Genomic DNA, 22388 nt, shown 5'->3' with positions numbered 1-22388 from the left:
CTAGTACCCATCTGACACCATACATAGTTATTGCAATATTATCGACTCTATTCCTTGTGCTGTACCCTATATCCCCATAACTATTTTGTAACTACCAGTTTGTACTTCTTAATCCCTTCCCCTTTTCACCCACGCCCCAAAACCCCTCATGTCTCAAAGCTTATTAGTTACTCTTTGATGATGCAAAACTTGCCCTTTAAGCATTAGTTCCAAGTAGCCATCAATACTAAGTATGCCTTTCCATGATGAATGCTGATAAAGGGTAAAAAATGTTCTGTGTATATGGCCACATTCATTATAGCTGTACCATTACTGTGTTTCCCCAAAAGTAAGACCGAGCCAGACCATCAGCTCTAATGCGTCTTTTGGAGCAAAAATTAGTATGAGACCTGGTCTTATTTTACTAAAAGACCGGGTATGATATGACATGATATAATATAATATAAAATAATGCTGGGTCTTATATTAATTTTTGCTGTAAAAGATAGGTCTTATTTTCGGGGAAACATGGTACCTGTGGAGGTGATTGACAGCCATTCCAGAATATGAAGTTTTTAAATTGTACATGATTGGAAAACTCATTCAAATGGTCTTAGTAATGATGCTATGTGCAACTTGAGATTACCTTTACCATATGTATTCATCTTACGAGAAAAACCATGTACATACCATATGGATTCAATCAACATTTAAATATTAACCTTGTATTGTTTTAATTGGTCAGCATTTTTAAATGAAATCAAACAATTTTCGTAGAAAATCTATAGTAATTATATGAATTGGGATGGAATCTCTACAGAAATCTTGATTGTTAGAGTATTTAAATGATGAAAGTTTATTTGTGGTTGATCATAAATTTATAGATGAGCAGAATCTTTTTTTGTTTCTTCCTATAAATTGTGTATTCCTCAAAACAACTATGAACTCCATGAGTGACTTGCTTAATTGTGGGATCAGTTTATGCAGAAAGTATTAAAATGACCATAACCTATTCTAGGTTAAAAAAAAATTATTGAGGTATCATTAACATGTAACACTATATTAGTTTCATGTGTACAACATAATGATTAGATATTTTATAGATTGCAGAATGGTCACCACAATAAGTCTAGTTAACATCTGTCACTACACAGTTACAATTTTTTTCTTGTGATGACAACTTTTAAGATTATTCTCTTAGCAACTTTTAAATATATAATATAGTATTGTTAACAGTAGTCATCATGCTGTACATTACATCCCATCAATTATTTTATTTTATAACTAGAAATTTATATCTTTTGACCCTCTTCACCTATTTCTATTCTAGGTTTTTAATGTCAACTTAAATTATTACAATAAGACCAATGAAAAATTGTACCCAAAAGAGCTAAGCAAATTAATAAAGATACCTAGAAGGGGTTCAGTCATTATATCAGTCATGCCAAGGCCATTTTGAGACTATAGTTCACTTGCCTCTAGTAAAACCTCTAAAATGTATTTGTCTTTTTGGGGGGACTCACTGTAGTGGGGATTACCAAGTCAGATTCTTGGATGCTTAAGACCTACAAGAATATTTCTATTTGTACTTAAAAGACAGGGTTACAGTCCATTTAAATGTGGTGGTATTTTCTTGATTTATTAAGACAGTACAGGTATTGTAAGTGAATAGGTGATGAGGTGATTTAGGAAGAATAAGAAGTTGATATGTTAATTTTCCTAAGGTGGCAACACACATGTTTGTGAAATTACTTTATTCAAACCACTATTAATGCACTTTTTGATATAAGGAAACTTTGTAAGTCTATTAAAAGAGGATTTGGAATATATACTTAACATTAAAATTATTTCATAAATTGATATTTTTAATTATAATTAAAATTTTGTTTTTGTTTATTCCATATTTTATCTTTCTGAAGAACATGTTTTCCAAACTTATTTCGTATTTTTAAAAAGTATGCCTAAAAAGTTCGACTTATTTTAAGTATGCGTAATTCTTTTAAATAATCCCATTATTTAATACTATCAACATTTTTCTCCCTCTCATAGATAATGGAGTCTGGAGAACGGTTACCATCTTCAACAGCCTCCTCTACCATCCCAACTTCATCTTCTATACCTTCTGTGGCTTCATCGGTTTCAAAAGGCGGCCTTTCCACTGGAGCTGCTTCACTTAGCTCTACAATCAACCCATGTGGTAAATACCCTTTACTAACTCAATTTTAGAATGCCATCTCTTTACTAATTTGTGTTCATAGTGTTTTACTGAATTCTGAATAAATTGTTCTCATTACCTCACTGACCTGTTGAACAATGGCTATGTCTCTACTGAATATCTAATCTCTACTTTTTCTGGATTTTATTAGCACACCGGGGTAGCACTGGTTATTCCAAGCTTTTCTTGCTTGTTGGAAGTCCTCTGTCTGAGTTTAATATTAATGTCACCATTTCAATTATAAATTAATACATGCAAAGTCTTTTTAAAACAATAGGCCCATGAAAGAGTGAAGAAATACAAAGGAATCCTTGGTGGGAAGAGGAAACCCTTACGTAAACCCTTTGCCCTAAATTTGCTTTCAATGTTTGAAACAAACTCTAATACCTCAGTTCACAGATGTATACTAGGGTACATCATTTACTTGATGGAAAATATTTTAAGAGTTTAGAACATGACAAGTTTCTCTTAAACATGAACAAAGTTTGTGTTGCTAAAAAAGAGAGCTTATTTCAGAAATGAAAATAGCCTCAATTTGATTAATAATGTAGAAAGTATTTTAAATTACCCCCTCCCCAAAAAATCACCCTTTGCCCCAACACAGGTTTGGTAGAAAACATCCTTTTTTTAAAACAACTAAAGTTAACTAACTCATTCCTTTATCACTAGGAAGATTTTTAGTTGTGCAGATAATTTTACATGTTTGTAAGCAGTAGAACTAAATGGTATTTCACTTTTTCAAAACTAGATTTGTAATTTGGGGTAAGCGAAATCCATAAATATGCAATGTTTGCTAACAAAATACCCTAGCAAATTTTCAAATATGTATTTGTTTAATTATTTTGATTTTTTTAAATCAGTGGAATAATAACAAGAAGGATGTCATTTTGTCATTGTTTTATCAGAATACTTTTTTAAAATTTTCTCAGTGATTACAAAATAACTAAAATAAAATAGAATTACATTGACAAATAAATAAAATCCCTATTCTCCTGCATAATCTTGGTTGAGTCATTTAACAACTTCATCCACACTTCCCTTGTATATAAAATGATGGCTACATATAAATGATAAATGCCTTTGATGATAAACTCTGTTCAGAAAAGGTAATGCCATTCTTGGCATTTTACCTCATTACTGTGTCCAAGTGATAGCACAAAGTTGTATTTTTAAAAATTTTTATTTCTTGCTTTTTATAACTTTTTCTGAATGTTTTTAATATATGTAACGTTTCTAGAGAAATGTCCTGTTTTTATGTTGAATTTTTCAGTAATATCTTTGAGTAGAGTCTTGAGTTTTCTGGACACATTGCTTTCACGTATTTCTAATTTAGTTTTCGAAATTGGTGACGCTTGACTTACTTACAATTTGATTAGCCACGTTGGGCACTATTTTTTTGTTAGTGATTGTTGGGAGTTGCAGAGGGGTGGGGTATGCAGAGTTGTTGAATAACATCACAAATTTCCTTGTCTGGAAAGGAATAACTTTTATCATTTATTTGCCAATTAAAAAGGTTGTTGAGTTTTTATGTTGAAATGCTTTCCGTGAATGAAGATATAGTTTTTTCTATATTCTGATATTATATCCCTGTTAATACATTGTGCTTTTAGTACCTACAGCATGATTTTTTTTCACTTTCTAGGAAAATGATGTTAGTTTTTAACTTTCACATTATTGTGGTTTTTATCTAAAGTAAAGCCTGTTATTAACTTCCAACACATAGGTTACTTAAGAGAATGCTCGGTTGTCCTGCATGACTCAGTTTATCTTATTTCCCTGTCTTTTGTCTGATTCATTATTTTTGGCCTAGTCATTGTCTGACAATTCTCTACATTTTAAAATAAAATTATAGAGTGGTAATGGATCTGGCCTCTTAAGCAATTTGAATCTCCTCATTTTTTTTGATATATAGAGACAACAAAACAGGATTTTCATCTTTGAAATGTCAAAACTTCAACAATTCTTTATGGCTCCTTTGAGGACATTCTGTTGTTTTAAACAGTTACTTTAATAATAGTTGACCATCCTCTGTCATCTTCATTAATGGCTTGTCTAGGAATTCCTCTGAGTTGCAAAGGATGTAATTCAAACCTGCTTTCAAATTTTGAATGATCAACTGATTTCTTTTGAATCAATACCTTGTTAGGATCTGGGATTATATCTATTTACACGTTAGGCTGTTCCTATTATGGATGCTGTCAGAAGACATGAGACTCCCGGGTCAGAGATTTCATTACGTATGGCACAGCAAATAGTATGAGCGTCATGTTGGCGTTCACTCCCCGTGCCTCCTGCGCCCCCCAAGGGTGACACACAGGAGCCCAGTTGGATCTTATAAATGAAATGGTTTTATGTCACAGCTAAGGAATACTGAGCTTAGGGAATCCTCTGCTTTTACAGTAAATGATAACAAACCCACTCTTTGTCTGGAAGGAGATGTTGTCTCATCCGTCAGGGCTCACCAGTGCAAATACAATCCTGAGAAATGGATGGGTTAAAGAGTGGTCCAGGCCTTGCATTCATGGCATACCCAGTGATAACATGTAGGGACCTTGGAGGGTTGCCTTTCATAAAATACCTTTCATTTTATTACAGTAACTTGGATAGAAAATAACACTGCAATAAAGATTGATTAATCTGAGGCCATCTGCATATATGTGTTTTGTTGGTCTTACCAGAATATAAGAAATACAGTATCTCTTTTCTCCTTAAGGTATGATTTTTGAAAAATAACTTACCTACTTCTAAAAAGTAATTTGGGACAGCTTTTAACAAATGTATTGGCACAATAGACAAAACAATGAAAATATCAAAAGATACGTTCGAAAAAGTAAAAAGGTATTAACTGAAGAAAGCCACCAAAAATGAATAGAAACTTAACAAACTAGCTGCTAAGAATAAAGGGGAAAAAATAGTGGGATACATGGCTCACATACTAGTGCTAGTAAGCGTTTCAGTTCCTCAGGAAAAAGAAACAATTTTCTGGCCCTGAGTAGTATGGGGAATATGCTACCAGAACCTTTGTTTAAAAGTCCAAATGAGGGATAATCTCCAACATGCCAGTTTCACAGATATTCAGACTGTTCCACATATTGGCTCTGAGTAAAAGCTCAGGGAGTAGTACTTAAGCATAGTTGTACAATTAAACTTTACAGAGTGGATTTGTTTGAGATTTGTGGTCATTTGGCCTAATACAAAGATCGAATTTTGAGAAATTTCAGTAATAGCTAAGCTGTTCGATAGATCACTGGTTTTCAAACCATTTTTAAGATAGAACCCTTCAAATGAAAGCTTATAAAATGCTGAATAAATAAAACAGATACACTTTAAAATTTGTCTAGTTAAAGCTGGAGTATTCCTGCTTTTCTCTTAATTAAAGAGACTGATGTAAATATGTATCTTAATTGCAAGGCACCTACCACTGTACAAGCGTGTTAAATCATTAGTATATTGAAGAAATTACAAGTTGATCAGTAAGGCCACAACTTAGTCTATGTATCAGGTAAGACAGTAGTTAACTATCAACAGGAAAACATGGCGAATAAGTACTCCAACCCAGTCCCCAGTCCCCATGGGCAGTCCTGGGATGGGTAATGCCGACAACAGACCCAGACTCCTTCTAGTTTTATATTCTGTCTTCTGAAGTAAGGGACTTTGAGGCTCGTGTGTGTATCTCATGGCTGTACGAGGGCTGATCCACCTACAGCACTGTTTTCTAGGAAGAAAGTAGTTGGGAGGGGGTGGAGGCACAAAAAGTTGCATGCCCTTCACTTTGACCCCTTTTAAAGAACTTTCCCAGAAACCCCATCTAGAGATTTCCACTTACGTCTCTTTCATCAGAACTGTGTGAATGGTAATCTCAGCTTCAAGGGAGGCCAGGAAAAATAGTTTTTAGCTGAACATATTGCTGTCCTGAAGAAAATAGAGGTTATTAGTAAGGAAAAAGGAGAGAATGGGTAGGCAGTATCTGCTATGGCTAAGTGGAGCAGAGGGACAGGTCAAGCTGGGGAGTAGGCTAAGGTCGGATCATTTAGAACATCATGTGCTATGCTTAGAAATTTCGGCAGAATAATGGATGGATTAAAAGCAAGGATTTTATAACTGTAAGGCCCTGAAATTGAATCTTGGCTTGTCCACTTATTAGCTATGTGAATTTGGGTAAATTTTTTACCCCTTTTTGAGCTTTGGTTGCCTCATCTATAAAATAGATAAAACAACACCCATTTGGCAGCATTATAAGCATAAATAAGATAATTCCTGGCATGTAGTAGGTGTCTACATTGTAACCATTATTTTTATTCATATGTCATCCAAGTGGAAGGGTTTTGTATGGTCACACTGCTTTGAAAATGATAGCTCTAGCGGCAGGTAGAGACCCAATTTGCCATGGGGATGGGACTAGAGGCAAAAAAGACATTTAAGGAGGTTTTTATATTTATCTGAGTGAGAAATGATCAGGACCCAAATTAAAGAGTTGTTGGAGATGGGGAAAGAAACAAGGTTCCAGAGATATTCAGGTAGTAGATTCTTATGGGGTGTAATGACTGAATTTGGATAAGGCGATGTTGTGAGAGAGAAGCCCCGACATGACTTGGATAACTGGGTGAAGAGTGATGTAATGAGAAGTGTGGAGGGAAAAATGAGTTTTAAAGGGTAAAAGGCACAGTTTGTTTTCTGTAACCTTTACTTTTTTTATAAAACACATCTCTATGCTTTTTATTTGCTTTTAAATATAAATCTTGCTATTTAATCATCAGCTAAAGTGATCTAAATGCAAAACCCCAAATCCCCAATTAAAAGTATAAAATCTGCTTCTACCCACAGCAGTGTACTGCTTCAAGTACTCTTCCTCGATCAGTAAAGTTGAGATAATTCTGTCACATGTGAATTACAGGTATATATCCCATGTCCTCCGATATTATCAGTTCTCCAGAGCAAAAGCTTCCTTTGTCCCATTTTTCCTGTGTCGTTTTCAATGTTACAAACAGTAGGTATATTTGTTAAAACACCACCTTGGCTCTTCCATTCTCACAGATGGACAAAGCCTGGCCTGGCTTTGCATTTGAATGGAATCCATTTTTATATCCACACTACTGTTGGGGGATATTTGCGTTGTTTCCAACTTTGCCAATTAAAATATTGTGACCATTGTTATCTATGGATCCTAACGCATAGAAGCATCCTTTTCTGACAATGTCTTCAGCCTTACCAGTAGTACCAACTTATTTTCCCACCAACTGTGTATTAGAATTTTGAGAACTTCTCAGCCATGCCAACACTGGTCATTGTCAGACTTGATGATTTTTTTTGTCAATGATGAATATGAAGTTATGTTTTATCTCAGTGAAACATTAAGTTTTTAGCCGTTTGGATTTCCCCTTTTTGAAATGATTGTTTAGGGCTTTGGTACGTACTTCTGTTGGATTATATCTTTTTATTATGGATTTAATGACTTTTTTGTATGTTGAATGCTGATCCTTTTTTCAGTTATGTTTTGGGGAGGTGTATTTTCTCAATCTATGTTGTGTCTTATGTTACATTGTCTTTTGATTAATGCACCTTCCAATATTAATATAGTAAGAATTATCAATATTTTTTATCTGTGGTTATGCTTTTTGTCTTGTTTAAGAATCCCTCCTTTACCTCCAAGGTTATGCATCTATTTTTCAAGATTTCACATACCTCTCATTTAGTATTACTTTGAAAAGTATAAAGCGATACAACATTAAGCCACTTGTGATAGACTGAATTGGGTTTTGGTTTGGGAACTATCACCATCAGGAGTTGTTGGTTGATGTATCAGTCAGTTCAGCTAGAGATAACATAAACCAACTAAATTGTTTTAAGCAAAAAGAGATTTAACCTGGGAATTAGGTATTTATAAAATTATTGAGCAGCTGGCCCCTCGCCCCCTAGTAGGAGTTCAGAGCATTGCTGTTGAAGTGGCCTGTGTGAGGAAGCCACCTCTGCTTCAGTCAGGATACCGCTGTTTCAGCTGATGGCTCCATAACCCACAACCTCGTCTGTAATCCAGTGACGGGGACCCACCAACATAACTGACTCAAGGGCTGTTTGTGTTGCTTGCTAGATCCGCACCAGCGAAAAGGATACCTGAACAATCTGTCAGCTTAACTCAAGTTTCAATTGATTCCAAATACATCTGATCGGCAGAATTTAAATTACATCCATAAATCTGGCTGCAAGAGACTGGTAAATAAATGTAAATCTTTTAGCTGCCCAGTTTCTGCGTCACAGGAGGGTACACTAAAGGAGATTGGAACAAATGTTAAATGAACTAATTATCTACCCCTTTGAGCTCACCTGGTGATAGCTACCCAGCCCCCCCAGCCACACCTTCTCACCTATGTATTATAATAAACTTCTGATGTAGATACACATATATGAGCTTTATTCCTATTTTAACAGTTCTTCAGAATAAAATTGTGTTTCATTAGTGCATCTACTAGCTCGTGTATACTTACTGTAAATCTCCGGATATACTGTTCTGTGTAACAATATAAATTAAACAAAATAGAATAAATGCTAAACTTAAAATGATATGACTCTTAACTATCACAGACAACAGGAAATATCTAATGTTTCCTTTCTAAAGATTACAAAAGACTTTTCAAATACTTCAATCTTTCTATATAGTAACATTAATTTTTCTCTATTTACTGGATTATGTCCATTAGTATAAAAGCATGTTTGTAGTATCTCCCATCCTAAAAAGCAATAGCTACTAAATATCCTTCCCTCCTCCCCCCCATTTCAAATGCTCTTCTGGCTATTGTCCTATTTTCTGCCTTGCTTGTAGCCAAACTTCTCAAAAGATAGAGCTGCGTATATTTTCTCTTTTCCGAGTCTTTCATGTATATTTCAGTCTACACCAAAGTCACTTTTCTGTCTTCATCTCACTCAGCCTCCCTGCAGAACTAACACGGATGATCACTCCCTCCTTTTTGAAAACCGTTTTTGAAAGAGTCTGTATTGTATTAGTATAATTTCTTCCCCAAATGTTTGGTAGAATCCACCAGTGAAGTCACGTGGGTCTCAAAGGTTTTTTTGTTTGTTTTGTTTTTAATTGTTGTTGTTGACAGATATTAAACCATGAGTTCAACTTTTTAAATTTCAGTATAAAACTGTGCAGATTATCTTTTTCTTCTTAAGTTAGCTTTAGTAGTTGATATCTTTCAAGGAATTTATCCATTTTTTTTCTAAGTCATTGAATTTATGGGCACAAAGTTGTTCCAAGTAGTACCTTATCCTTTGAATGTCTGTACAATTTATAGTGATGTCCTCTCTTTCATTGTTGATATTAATAGTTTATGCCTTTTCTCTTTTTTCTTGGTGACTAGAGCTTTATCAATGTATTGATCTTTTTGACAAACTAGCTTTTGGTGTCATTGACTTTTCTCAATTTCCTGTTTCATTGATTTTGGCCCTCATTATTTCCTTTGTTTTTCTGTGAGTGTGAGTTTCTCTCCCCTTCCCCCCACCCACTTTCCTAAAAGGGAAAGCTTAGATCATTTATTTAAGACCTTTCTCTTTTTCTTATATTTATCCATTAATGTCATAAATTTCCCATTTAAGGACTACTCTAGCTGCATCCCACAAATTTTGATAAGTTTTCATTCATTGTCATTCTATTAAAAATGTTTTCTATTTTCCTTTGTGAATTGTCTGACTGAAGCATTATTTACCAATCAGTAATTTAACATTTAGATATTTTATTGATGTCCATTTTAGTTACATTGTGGTCAGAAACATACTGATGATAATCTGCGCTCTTTTTTTTTGGCTTCCCACTGCTGCTGTCTAGACTGGCCCACTTTGGTTCTGGTCTCCTTTGTGCCAGAGGAGTAAGTACTATGAGTCAGCCAGTAGGCAGAGATGAGTTTTTCTCTCTGTGGTTTTCTTGCTTGTAAGATTTCCCTCTAATTTTCAGCTGCTGTGCCAGCTTTGGACGTTGTACTCTGACACTTCAGGCTTTCTGCTGTCTAAGCTAATCATGGTGAAGGAATTCATTCAATTAAGAATTACGTCAAAATAAACAGATCTGCTGTGTGTAGCCTTCTCTTTTTCTATGTTTTCTGCTTGTTGTTTTGCAGCGTCCCTGGAGTCCTTCTCCACTCACGCACAGTGTTCTTATAGCTGGCTGTTTGGATAGTTTAAACTCTGAATTTGGGTCTCATTCTTTCTGTGATTTACTCACTGCCAGGATTTCCTTTTTAAATTTTCTGATATTTTCTCACTCCTGGATTCTGACCTCGGGCACCTTCAGTTGATAAGCCTGTTCTTTTTTCTGCCACTGTTTTCTATAGTTAGCTGTGAGGTTCAGGCAGCATTATCAGACCAAAACACCACAAAGTCATACTTTTTACCACTTCTCGTTATCCTTTTTCCAGATTAATCTCTCCCCTGGTTTTTCTTTGCTTTTGGATGCTTTCCAGTATCTTTAGTGTTTTTTTGATTGTTGTTTTAAGTCCGTTTTTATAATTACCTTCTGTGGATGAGTTGTGCAACCACTTCACTACTACCCCACAACTACCTGATGTTGCTCCCCCCTCCACTTTTTAAAAAAGTAACTTAAAAAAAAAAAAGTTCACCTAAGACTCCAGAGGATGCCATATGACCCAGTCTGGCCATTCCAAACATCCTATTTCCCAGACAATAGTGATTGGTTAAGGAATGGGCGCATGATGCAAATCAAGATTAATCAAAGACAAAGAGATTCCATTCTGGGATTTTTATTGGAACTAGTGAGGAAGGATACCCTCTAGTCCCACAAACCTGGGAGGAAGGAAGGAAGGGCCTATCTGAAAGAGAATTTGTTCCTAGTAAACTTTCAATCAGTCTTCTTTATCTAAAGTGAGCCTTTTCCAAAAGCTTTTGTATTATGTAAGTCAATACATTCACCTTTTCTCTAACTATTTTGAATTGGGTGTTTTGTACTTTTAACCTGATAACATCCTCCATGATCTAATCACTGCCTACTTCAAATTTATCTGTTACTGTTCACACTGTGTGCCATTATCTTTTAGCCTCCCTGACCTTTCATTTCTAAAGATACAAACATTCTTTCCCAACTCAGGATCTCAAACATGCTCTCCCTCTGCAAGATCTTCATAAGGCTGATTCTTTTTGCATGCTTTATCTCGGATTAAACATTTTGAGACATTAATTAGAGAAGTCTTCTTTCTTCATAGTGTCTATGTAATTGTTCCACTATTATCTGTTTTTGCACCTAGTATTTTCCTCCATAGTACTCTTCACAATTTGTAATTATACATTTACTGTTTTGCTCATTTGTCCCTTCTTCTACATTTAAAGGATGGAGACCATATCTGTTTTTCTTTTATTATTATGTCTCCATTAACTGCCTTGCACAAAAATATATACTCAAGAAACAATTATTGAAGAAAGGAATGGAAGGAGAGATGAACTTGCAGAACTAGGATTTGAAAATTAGGTATAAATTAACCCTAATAAGTCATCTAGGCTATGTTATGCTTTGCTCTCGTAATACCAAATGACTTGCAGATTTTAGTTGGGATAGGCTTTATAAGCCACAGAGTAAGGAATTTTAAAAGATCTGTTGTCCTTAGTGAAGAGGCAATGAATAAGTAAAACCCTGAAAGTCCAAAGTTATTATTTAATTAGAACTTCTTATTTAAAAGATAACCAGGGCTTAAGTTTAGTTTACAGTCTAGAGAACCAAGAGAATGAAATAGGCCTGTTTTTAAGGGTTTGGAAATAATGCTAAACTTTTATTTCAGTTTCTTTGAGTATTTATGTCATAGTATGAACTATTATTAACATTACTTTCCTTTTTAGCTGAGTTGTCTATATTGTAGATATCTATAAATTGTAAATAAAGGTCCTCAAATGTTAAACTGTCTAGCTTTTTTCCTCCCTCAGTCGGTTTATTTAATGAGGGGTTTGATCACAGGGCACGACATATTTTTGAAATATTATTTTACATAACTTTTATGACTAGAACTTTATAATATTAATTTGGAATTTTAGCAGTAAATTACTAAAAGAAAGTAGTGGCTTCTAATCAATTAAGTACTCTTGAAAAGAAATCCGGTGTTACGGAATAAGTTGTGTCTTCCTCCCAAAAAAGATATGTTGGGGTCCTTAACCCCTGCACCTCAGAACGTGACTTATTTGGAGATATGGCCATTACAGAGGTAATCAAGGTTAAATGAGGCAATCACCTTATAACGAGGTTGTTAGGGTGGGCTTTAAACCAACAGGACTAGTATCCGTATAAAAGGAGAACATTTGGACGCAGAGACATACACAGAGAGAAGCTCGGGTGTGAAGACATAGGAAGAATGCCTATGTTTACGAAAAGCTAGGAGAGAAGTGTGGAACAGATACATCCTTCCTTAGCACCTTCACAGGGAGCACGGCCTTGCCAACCGCTTCATTTTAGACTTCTAGCCTCTGGAAATAGGAGACAATAAATTCCTGTCGTCCTAAGCCACCTAGTTTGTAGTACTTTGTTATGGCAGTCTCAGCAAATTAATATACCCAGTATGTTTTTCAAAGTTGATTTTAATAATTTTTGTTCATTATGGGTAAACTAAGACTTTTTAATATACTGAAACATAAGCAAAACAAGATCTTAGAATTAGATTGTTTTCAGTTACATTTTTCTATTCCATGATTAAAATAGAGTACATTTATATTTGAATATAGAAGCACATATAAATATTATGTTTTTTTAGCACTTTAATATATGAATTCTAAATCCTTTCATCTGATCTACCAGAAATACTTACTGCAAATGAGGAACTGCTCCTATCTTTTAAGAACAGTTATTTGCCTGAAGATTGATACATCATTCGCTGAACTGAATCAAAAGCTTGTTCACCATGTTCAATCTTATAGGGTGACAGCTTTTGTTCCCAAGGTTACCTAGGCCTTTAGTGACTTTTTTTCCCCAATAAAAAGAGTGTCTGAAAATAGTAACTTTACATAGAATCCTGGCAGATAACAACTTAGTCAAGAGATGAAAGTTCATATCACCATAGACCCCAGATACCGCACCAATAGGGGCGCATTCGGTACTCTTTCCTAGTAATGCATTACCTCTTCTAATCATGAAAAAGCATTAGATGAACCCACAGGGAGAGACATTCTATAAAATACCTGACCAGTACTCTTCAGTGTACCAAGGTCATGAAAGAAGATTGAGAAACTGTCAAAAGTTGGAGAAAATTAAAGAGACACAGCAACCAAATATAATGTGGGATCCTGGATTTGATCTGGGGACAGAAACATGACATTAGTAGAAAAACTAGAGATGTGAATAAATTCTTTATTTTAATTAATTAATCAAGGCTTATTTCTTTGTTTTGAAAATTGTTTTTTCTTTTTTATCATGTAAGTTAATAAGATGAGGTAAGCTAAGAGGAGGTGTTAGTATGCTATACTATTTTTGCAACTCTTTTGAGTCTAAAATTATCTCAAAATACATACTTATAAATAAAAATACTTTATTTCCATACCATGAATATTTTTAAATGTTAAAATATGAAGATTAACTGGCTGAAAAAGTTATGAGAATACAGGAATGAAATGAAGATTATATGGGAAGAAATGTTTTGTCCCCATTAACTGTAGAATTCTGTTTGTTCTTTAATCAAAGTTCAAGTTTATAGAATTTGTACATTTTGAGTTTCTAAATATGTAAACATTAATATATTTAAGAATTTTAACATGTGAGTCAGTCATTTCAGCATTTCTTTAATAGTAATTTTGATAATGATCACTTTGGTTATTACATCTACTTATTACTAGTGTTCGTCTGACCTCTATTTGAATGTGCTACCATTTTTGAGGATTTACAGGTTGTATACTAGAGGCTGACTTTGCAGTGCTATAAAATTATGCTTACAATTTTAAAGAGCTAGAGACAAGAGTTTGAAGACGGGTTGTAACAAGTTTGTGTAGCAATGAAAGAACAAAGATATTTTAAGCACACAAAAAGCAACATGTAGGGTTCTATCATAGTAAGCAGTATCCTTGATTTTTTAAAAGATTAGATGCTTTAACATACTTACTCCTCAGAATTATTTTGTTTTAGTTTGCTATCTGGACTTCCCCTGATTGGTAGGAGCTCTTGTTCACTGGTAGTTTACCTTCAAGGCCTTAGTACAATGTTTGTACTATTTCATTCTTGTGGGAGGAAAAAAGCCCTTCTTGTGTTGTGTCATGAAGTTCATTAATATTAATAAAGACACTTGCAGTTACCAGGCTTTGTTGCTGAGACACTGGCATTATGTGTAACCGCCTTTAATCACTTATACATAGATTGGCTAGTAGAATTTGAAAAGCTCTGCTAAAAAGTATTCAGCTTATTATGTCATTACAGATGTATATTAATTTTTATTATGCGAAATGTGCACATTGTTACCTGTCACTTAAAATTGAAACTAAAATAAAAGTTGCATTCATAATATCGAAACTATGTTTGAATATTAATATCTGTTAAAAATAATTGTGATCTTGTAAAAGTATTTTCATTTTATGGTATAATTTATCAGTTTGCAAATGTTTTCTCTGAGCAAAATTTAAGAGTTTTAATCATAACAGGCTTTTATTTGGCGCTTCTTCTGATGTTAGTCATATTAATGTAGAAAAAAGTTACTTCTCCAAAAGTGGAGTGTTCTAATACAAATAATTTTTTTTTGCAATTGTTAGGTTAATAGAGCCACTTTCACTTGTCGTATTTTGTTTCATCTCAGAAAATAGTCTGCTTTTTTATTAATATAGAATATGCTTTGTTTTAAATGTAGTTATATTCTTTGAGCCAGTCTATGATCAAAAATTACCTTGTGAACTTCGAAATTTCAATACAGTTGGTGAAGACTGGCATTGTTCTGGAACCTCGGGAGTAATCAAAACAGCACCCCCTGTTGTATAAGATTAAAGCCACAACACAGATGTCATTAAATCAGCTTTTGATTACCCAAAGAGCGTTTAGTAACATTGTGAATGCCTTTTATAATTAGAGCAGAGAAAAAAGTGAGATGTGCTTTTAATCATTTAAAGAATGACTTCTGGTTTTTCTAGCCTTTTAAAAGAATAGAGAAACAAAGAATTGAAAACTACCATTGTAGAGCTGTCCACAGCAGGTATTAGTAAATGTCTTCCTTGCAACCGATAACAGTTTGCTTTATGCAGTGTTTTGTGGAAAGTAAAAATGATTAAGAAGTTACTTTTTCCATTCTAGCCTTGTACCTTAGTAATGGTATGAATGAAGGACTGTGAATAATCACGAATGTTCAAAGGAAGCCCAAAACGTATCTGTCTGGGAGATTCAGGAATATTTCCTGGCCAATATGTTTTTAGATGTTTAGATAAGGATAGATTTGATTATAAAAGGGAAAAGGAGTCAAAGAGCATGTTATGTAGTCAAGGGGTCGGGGTGTGAAGTAGAGTATGTGACCAAAAATACAACAGTGGGAAATGTTTGTTAAATACCTATTGTATTTCAGATTATGCCAGTTATTGGGGATACTGAGATGAACAAGATTCAATTTTTGCTCTTAAGGAACTAAACTCATAATTTAGAATTCATTCATATAGAAATGTTTGTTAAAACAGTGGAAACACATGAAATAACTGAGGAAGAAAGCCTAACAAGAAAAGGAAAAAAGGAGATAGCTGGGCAAAATCTTTGGGAATGCTTATATTTAGAAAAGAAAAAAACAGAAATCCAAAAGAGCAGACAGTAGTAGTATTGCAAGATATACATAGTTAAGAAGAGGATGAAGATTGTTCCATGACCTGGAGCTTAAAGGTGAACATGGGTTTTAATAAGGACGAGGCAGTTGACAATGCCCGATTTACACAGAGAGGTTAAGAAGGAGGATTGTAGAGTAAAGATTAGTGGGATCTAGTGATTGAGAAAGCTTTAGTAATTTTACAGACAAAATGGAAAGGAGGCTTGGGGCGTGGCAGAAATATATGATTCTGAGAAGTGGGAAGGAAGTAGACATATAGGTACAAGAATTTTCTTTCAAGGTTAACACAGGAGAGATGGTGGTAAGATTGAGAGGAAAGGAATAGATAGTGTCAGGGGAGTGGCAGAAGATTGGGAGAGACCAGAGATCATGGTGAGAAAGAAGGAAATGGAGAGGGGGGAATTGTGGGTAGAGTGGGACTTAAGAATTTAAGATCTTGAAGGTGGTTTTATTTTGTGTGATCAAATTTGACATGTGACCTAAATGGAATCAAGGAGGAACAAAGGGCCAAGTGGTAATTAAAAAACAAACAAACAAACAAAAAAACCAGTCAGGACCAGAGGTTTGTGAAGTTAGGCAAAAGGATACTAGGATGCATCCTTGCAACTTTAAATGAAGATTCAAGACAAATTCCTGTTCAGATTGAAGGCCTGTGGAATCAGTCCCAGGGATGTCTCTTTTCTCAGAGAGCAGTGAATTGATTAATTATCGGCTCTTTATTGTACATCTGTTATGTGTGAGGAACTGTTTTAGGTATTTGGGATCTGATACCAGTCCTGTGCATGACAGTGCTGATTTAAAATATCACAATGTTACCTAACTTGTTTTACACATTGTAGTATAAAAAATAGTTTTATACTATTTATATTATGGTCAAACCACGCATTCCTTGAGGTTAAGGATTATGTTGTATTCATCCTTGTATGCCAATAACTAAACATACCACCTGATGCTTACTAGGTATGTTCATGAAGTGTCTGAATTACTGAAACTGTTGAATAAATAACAGAATAATTCTGGAAGATTTTTACATGAAATTAATGTTCGTGTTTTTTTAAAAGGTGATAGAAAAACAATACTAACAGTCAGTTTCTATCTAAATTCTTGCTATAAAGGCAAATTATAGTAAATATTATGAAATATATTATGAAAATATTTCCCCATGTGGTACAACTTTATCTATATATAGCAAAGAAGATCTCTAATGTGTATTTTTGAAATTTCATGGTATCACCATAATCATTATATGGTCCTAATCTTCTTTACTAAATAAAAAGTGAATTGTTTCTCGCCAACAAGGAACAGGCCCTATAGATGCCATTGTCACATAGGTGACTTCTTTGTATTAATTATCTTCACCAGAATTTTATAAGAAAGAATAAGAAAAAAGAGTAAGGTAGCCTCTTTGTAACGTTGCCAGGCATAGGCATCGATGTAATTCTGTATACAGGACTATACTAGATATATCACTCTTTAGAGTTAAAAAAGAACTTTTTCGTTGTCAGATTGTATGATTTGTTCTTAATTATTGCCGCAAGAGTGACAATTTCATTTAGGTATTGCTCATGTTTTCTGTCCATGAGATTCCAAGGTTTAGCTCATTTGCTTTTTCCCAATCAAAATTAATGTTTTAACTATGCATCTAAGAATGCTGCTTACTACCAATTTATTAGCTGTTGTAGAAGTATTTCTATCAGTTTCTGATGCTTTATCATTTCAATCTGTTCGGACCATTTATATTTTTGGGTTGTTTTGAGTTTACCCTCATTTTTTGTATTAAATCACTGTGAGATATATATATATATATATGTACACACACACACACACACACACACACACATATAATATATGTATGTATATTTGACAAATATAACTTAAGAATTATCATTTTAAAATATAAATGACAAATGATGCTAAAATCCCCAAACTAGAATAGTCAGTTCAACTTGCTTATCAAGAAAGCTGATGTAGGGGCTGCCGGTTAACTCAATTGGTTAGAGCATGGTGCTCTTAACAACAAGGTTGCCGGTTCAATCCCCACATGGACCACTGTGAGTTGCGTTCTCCGTTACTAGATTGAAACAACTACTTGGAGCTGATGAGTCCTGGAAAAACACACTTAAAATAAATAAAAGTTTAAAAAAAGAAAAGCAAAGAAAAGAAAGCTGATGTAGAAGGAAATGTAACTGATCACAGTATGTTTGTAAATAAAACATTTTATTAAGGACATCTGATTCAGAATTTGAATTGATTGGTGAGAATGTGAGATTTTATATGCTATCACATGTGGAAATAAATACTGGTTCTTAATGTTACGTTTTCTTTAGAGAAACTAGCTGTGTTTTTGAGAATTTGCTGTTAAACTCTCTGTCTCTCTCTCTCTCTGTCTCTCTCTCTCTTTCTCTATCACAAGTCTTAAAGACAGCGATATTTGAAGTAACTTTCTCCCATTATGATGTCCTATTTTGTTTTGAGTCAACTTCAGTGCTAATGCAGTCTAGAACTGTGATAAAAAGAAAAGTACCAGATTCACAAATTTTCTGTGTATGCTTTGATGAACGAAAACAAAGATTGGCTGACTTGGGAAAGATACCCAAGTCTGTGTCCGTCTTGTCGTCCCCTCTGACAGTTTCTTTGTGGGCCTTCCTTAATAAAAGCACTTTGAGGATCTTCCCTGTGAGATCTGGTTATTGCTTTACTATAGTGGGACCTTGACCCTCAGTGGTAACTTTTAACCTTATAGGCTGATATGAGACATACTTATGACTTGGTGCAATTTATTTAGATCTTAATATTTCAATAAAAATGTAGTGTTATTTCAGTAAAGAATATAGTATTTCAGGGCATACTCTGACCTTTTGATGGCTTTCCTTTAGTTTTCAGGGAATAAAAGCAAAGAGGAATGATTTCTGTTGATAACTGAATGACAAAAAGCATAGTTATTTTTAACTTACATTTAAAAATTTACTTCAAACATATTGTGTTAAAACTAATTAAATTGCAATGCACAGTCAGGTCTGATACAAACAGGAGGTAATAAGGAAGGCTTTTCTTATTTTCTCACGGAGCACAATGCCTTTCGCAGGATAAATTCCTAAGATAGCCTGGAGAGTGGGGGTTTGATATTCTTTGTATGATATTAATAGTATCAAGCTAGGGAAACTTAATTATTTCCTGGAAATAAAAGAAAGATTAACAAGTATTAACAAGTTTTCTGCCAAACCCCTACATAGTATGAAAAATAAGTCATGTTTTTGATTGTATAACACTCCTTCCTGGGGTTGTGATACTCAGTACTAGATTCTCTTTAGAGTAAAAGTGGAGGTTGAAAAGTCACACATTTGAATTGAATATGATCTTTCTATCACCAAGTTAAAAATGATTTTTATACTGATAACCCCTTTTGGTGCAGAAATATCTTAGTAAGTTTATTTATTAAATCTTTATGTTGTCCTATCCATTGCTTTGTTAGGCTAGAATATAATCCCGTTTTGGGATCAACTCTCCTCATCTAAGAGGTACTGAATAGAGAACATAGCTTCACTTCTGGCGCAAGGAAACTGGAAACTGCCTAGAGTGTATGATAATTTGAGCAATGACTGGGTGACAGGTTCTGGACTTATTTCATTGGTTTTCAGCCTTAATAAGATGTTTTTGTTTTCCTTCTCATGAGTAAAGTTTTTTTGATAATACATTGATATTTTAGCAGAAAGTTTGCCTCACTTCTGTAAGTCGAAGCATATATAATTAGTGAAAATTATTTACTTAAAACATCATTTCTAAAATCTCATATAAGTTTATACCATTTATTTTAACTATGTGCATCAGAGTACTTTCATGTTTCTAGAAACATTCTATTCTGTAGGGTTTAAAGAGTAGAAATGCAAAAGAAAGAAATGTAAAATAAAAATTTAATAGATAAATTATAAATTTTAACGAATTTATGAATGCTGAAATCAGATAAATCTCACCTGTTTTTATAGTACAACTTTTAAGTGTGTTCTTTTCCCTCCCAGGACATTTATTCAGAGCAGCTGGGGATCAACCGTTTAACCTGTCCACAGTGTCGAGTGCCTTCCCAATGGCCAGCCACCCAGTCTTTGGTCTACATTCAGCCAGCTCAGGGCATTCAGAATTTGGTGGTTTGGGGACACTTGGTACACCCACAGCCTTAGCCCTACATCCCCAACTAGCATCTTTTCCAGGTAAACATCTCTTACAAACAGTGTTCAAGGAAAGGAGGAAAGCTTGAAAAATGTTCAAGCAGTAATTTGTTTATTAAATTGAACGAAAAGAACAGTCTAATGTCCTGGTATATTAAAACTTCTTGTGGAAGCATTTGCTCAATCCTATTTATCATGTGCAAAAGACCCCACACTACGTGTGCTGCATGGCATTGCAGTTAATTAATTATTCAAATGTTTAGCTAGAAAAATAGGCATCTGCAACAAAAGTGAATAATTTGGCCAAGTTTTTCTTGTGCTTTTTATTGAAGTGTGATTTGCAGAAATGTTTATGTATTGTAAGTGTAGAGTTTGATTAATTTATTTTAAAAATCACGTAACCTTACAACAGAAAACTAAAGGCCAGTTCTTACAATGAACATCTCTATACTTTTATTTTGAGTTCTCACTTCTCTGCAGTTTGTAAGGAAGATGAGCTTGGCTCTTAAATTTCCATAGTTTTCCATATTCAATCAAAACAACTTATATTTGCACTACTTACATTGCAGGAAGACCAAAACTATCCCAAATTCTATAGATTATGAGAACTCAGGAGTTCAGTAAAACAACAATTAAAGCTTAACTTACACATACAATCTGTCATGTTATATTATTGTGAAAGTCTAAAATTTAAGTGTTTCCAGTGATTAATTTTACTTTATAAATTTTAGTAATGGGTGTTTAAAAATTAGACCATAATTCTAGACACAAATAAACCTTGAATTTAAATTTGGCTTTGCTACGTTTTAGCTGTGTGACCTTGAAGAAGTAGTCTGACATCTCAGCCTCAGTATTTTCATCTGTAAAATGAGGATAATAATAATAATACTTCCTGACTCTTAGGGTTCTTGTGAAGATTAAAGGAGATAAGCCATGTTTCAGTGCTGAATGCGGTGTTTGGCATACATAATTAGTACCTGTAATTATTTTCTCTTTCCCACTTTAATCGTTAATAAATTGCCAAGTGCTCTATATATTATATATATATATATATATATATATATATATATATACACACACACATATATATACACACATATAAATATATGTGTGTATATATTTGTACACACATACACACACATACATATATATAATGGGAAGATGGTTAAATGTGTACTTCAAGTACTATTTCTTGAGTCATATTATTCCTTTAGTTCAGTCTAGAAGAGAGGGGGGTAGTATGACTAAAAACTTAAAATAAATTCTGAAACAGTCATCATTTGCTTTAAAAATACTAATAGAAATTTAATTCAGTCAGTTTCTAGCATAGTTGTTTAACAAGATCAGCATTCAATAGATATTTGCTGAAATACAGGATTGCTGAATAAAAATCAAAATAGGTAATATTAATATAGTTACTGATATCTTAAAATTGCTTTATCTTGTCATAGTTTATTATAGATAGTAGTGCTTTTGAGCTTTCTTGGCCACAGTGTAATTACTGCATCATTACCTTCTGCACTGAAATGATGGTTAACAAGTATATAGGATTCTTCATCTGGACTTCAATAATGTTGATGCTACCACTGTATTATAAAAAATGTAATAATTCCCCTAGCATGCATAAACTTCACTCATTTATTTATTGTACAAACTTCTTTGAGCATTTACTATGTTCTGTGTACTAGGCCAGGCACTGAGAAATATACTAGCATAATATATGCTTATAGTTTTTAGGAGATGGATAAGCAATTACAAGACAGAGTCTTTCATGGTAAAAGTATGCCTATAGAAGCAAATGCCTAGTTTTAGAGGACTCATTTAATTAAGTTGTAAATTTGGTATAATAAATTGAATTTAAATTCCCTGTAGTTGACTTGGGTTAAAAGGGTAACCAACATGCCAGAGTTTTGAAATCATCAAATAAATAAATGAATGAATGAATGAATGAATGAATGAATAAAGACACACAAGGAAGAAATTTCTAGGAATTTTAAATAAGGAAGAATTTATTTTTTAATTTCATACACTTCTAAATTACTTTGCATTTCAGACGATTAAATCGGCAGATGCAAAATTATTTAATGTATATTAGTATAATAAGATTATTTTTATTTCATATTGAAATAGTGTTTCATGGTAATTTCTTTTAAAATACATATAATTTTTAGTTCTTAATTTTTTATGTTACATTACCATGAATTTTGTGAAGTGCCTGGCTCAATCAAGTAGGAAAGATTTTCAAATTCTGCTCTATCTTCTAGGTTC

The 22388-nt window shown here is 33.7% G+C and overlaps 1 protein-coding gene across 46 annotated transcripts in view; it reads left to right on the top strand.

Annotated features, from left to right (window-relative positions):
- Positions 1 to 22388, top strand: part of BAZ2B (bromodomain adjacent to zinc finger domain 2B) — a 242266-nt gene that overhangs the window by 120462 nt on the left and 99416 nt on the right. For 32 of the 46 annotated variants that reach the window (XR_013993561.1, XR_013993562.1, XM_081052287.1 and 29 more), the window contains 2 exons: positions 2029 to 2176; positions 19974 to 20162. Coding sequence is in view for 44 of the 46 variants with exons in the window: in XM_081052273.1 (XP_080908399.1) it covers positions 2029 to 2176; positions 19974 to 20162 (337 nt within the window). In the remaining 2 variants the exon portion in view is untranslated. The remainder of the gene's footprint in view (positions 1 to 2028; positions 2177 to 19973; positions 20163 to 22388) is intronic. The other 14 variants (XM_081052281.1, XM_081052279.1, XM_081052278.1 and 11 more) reach the window with 1 other exon arrangement.

The sequence above is a fragment of the Rhinolophus hipposideros genome, assembly GCF_964194185.1.
Source record: "Rhinolophus hipposideros genome assembly, chromosome: 6".
In the NCBI taxonomy this organism is placed as follows: Eukaryota; Metazoa; Chordata; class Mammalia; order Chiroptera; family Rhinolophidae; genus Rhinolophus; species Rhinolophus hipposideros.
Note: the sequence above shows the minus strand (reverse complement) of the source record. Positions and strands in the feature narration are given on the sequence as shown.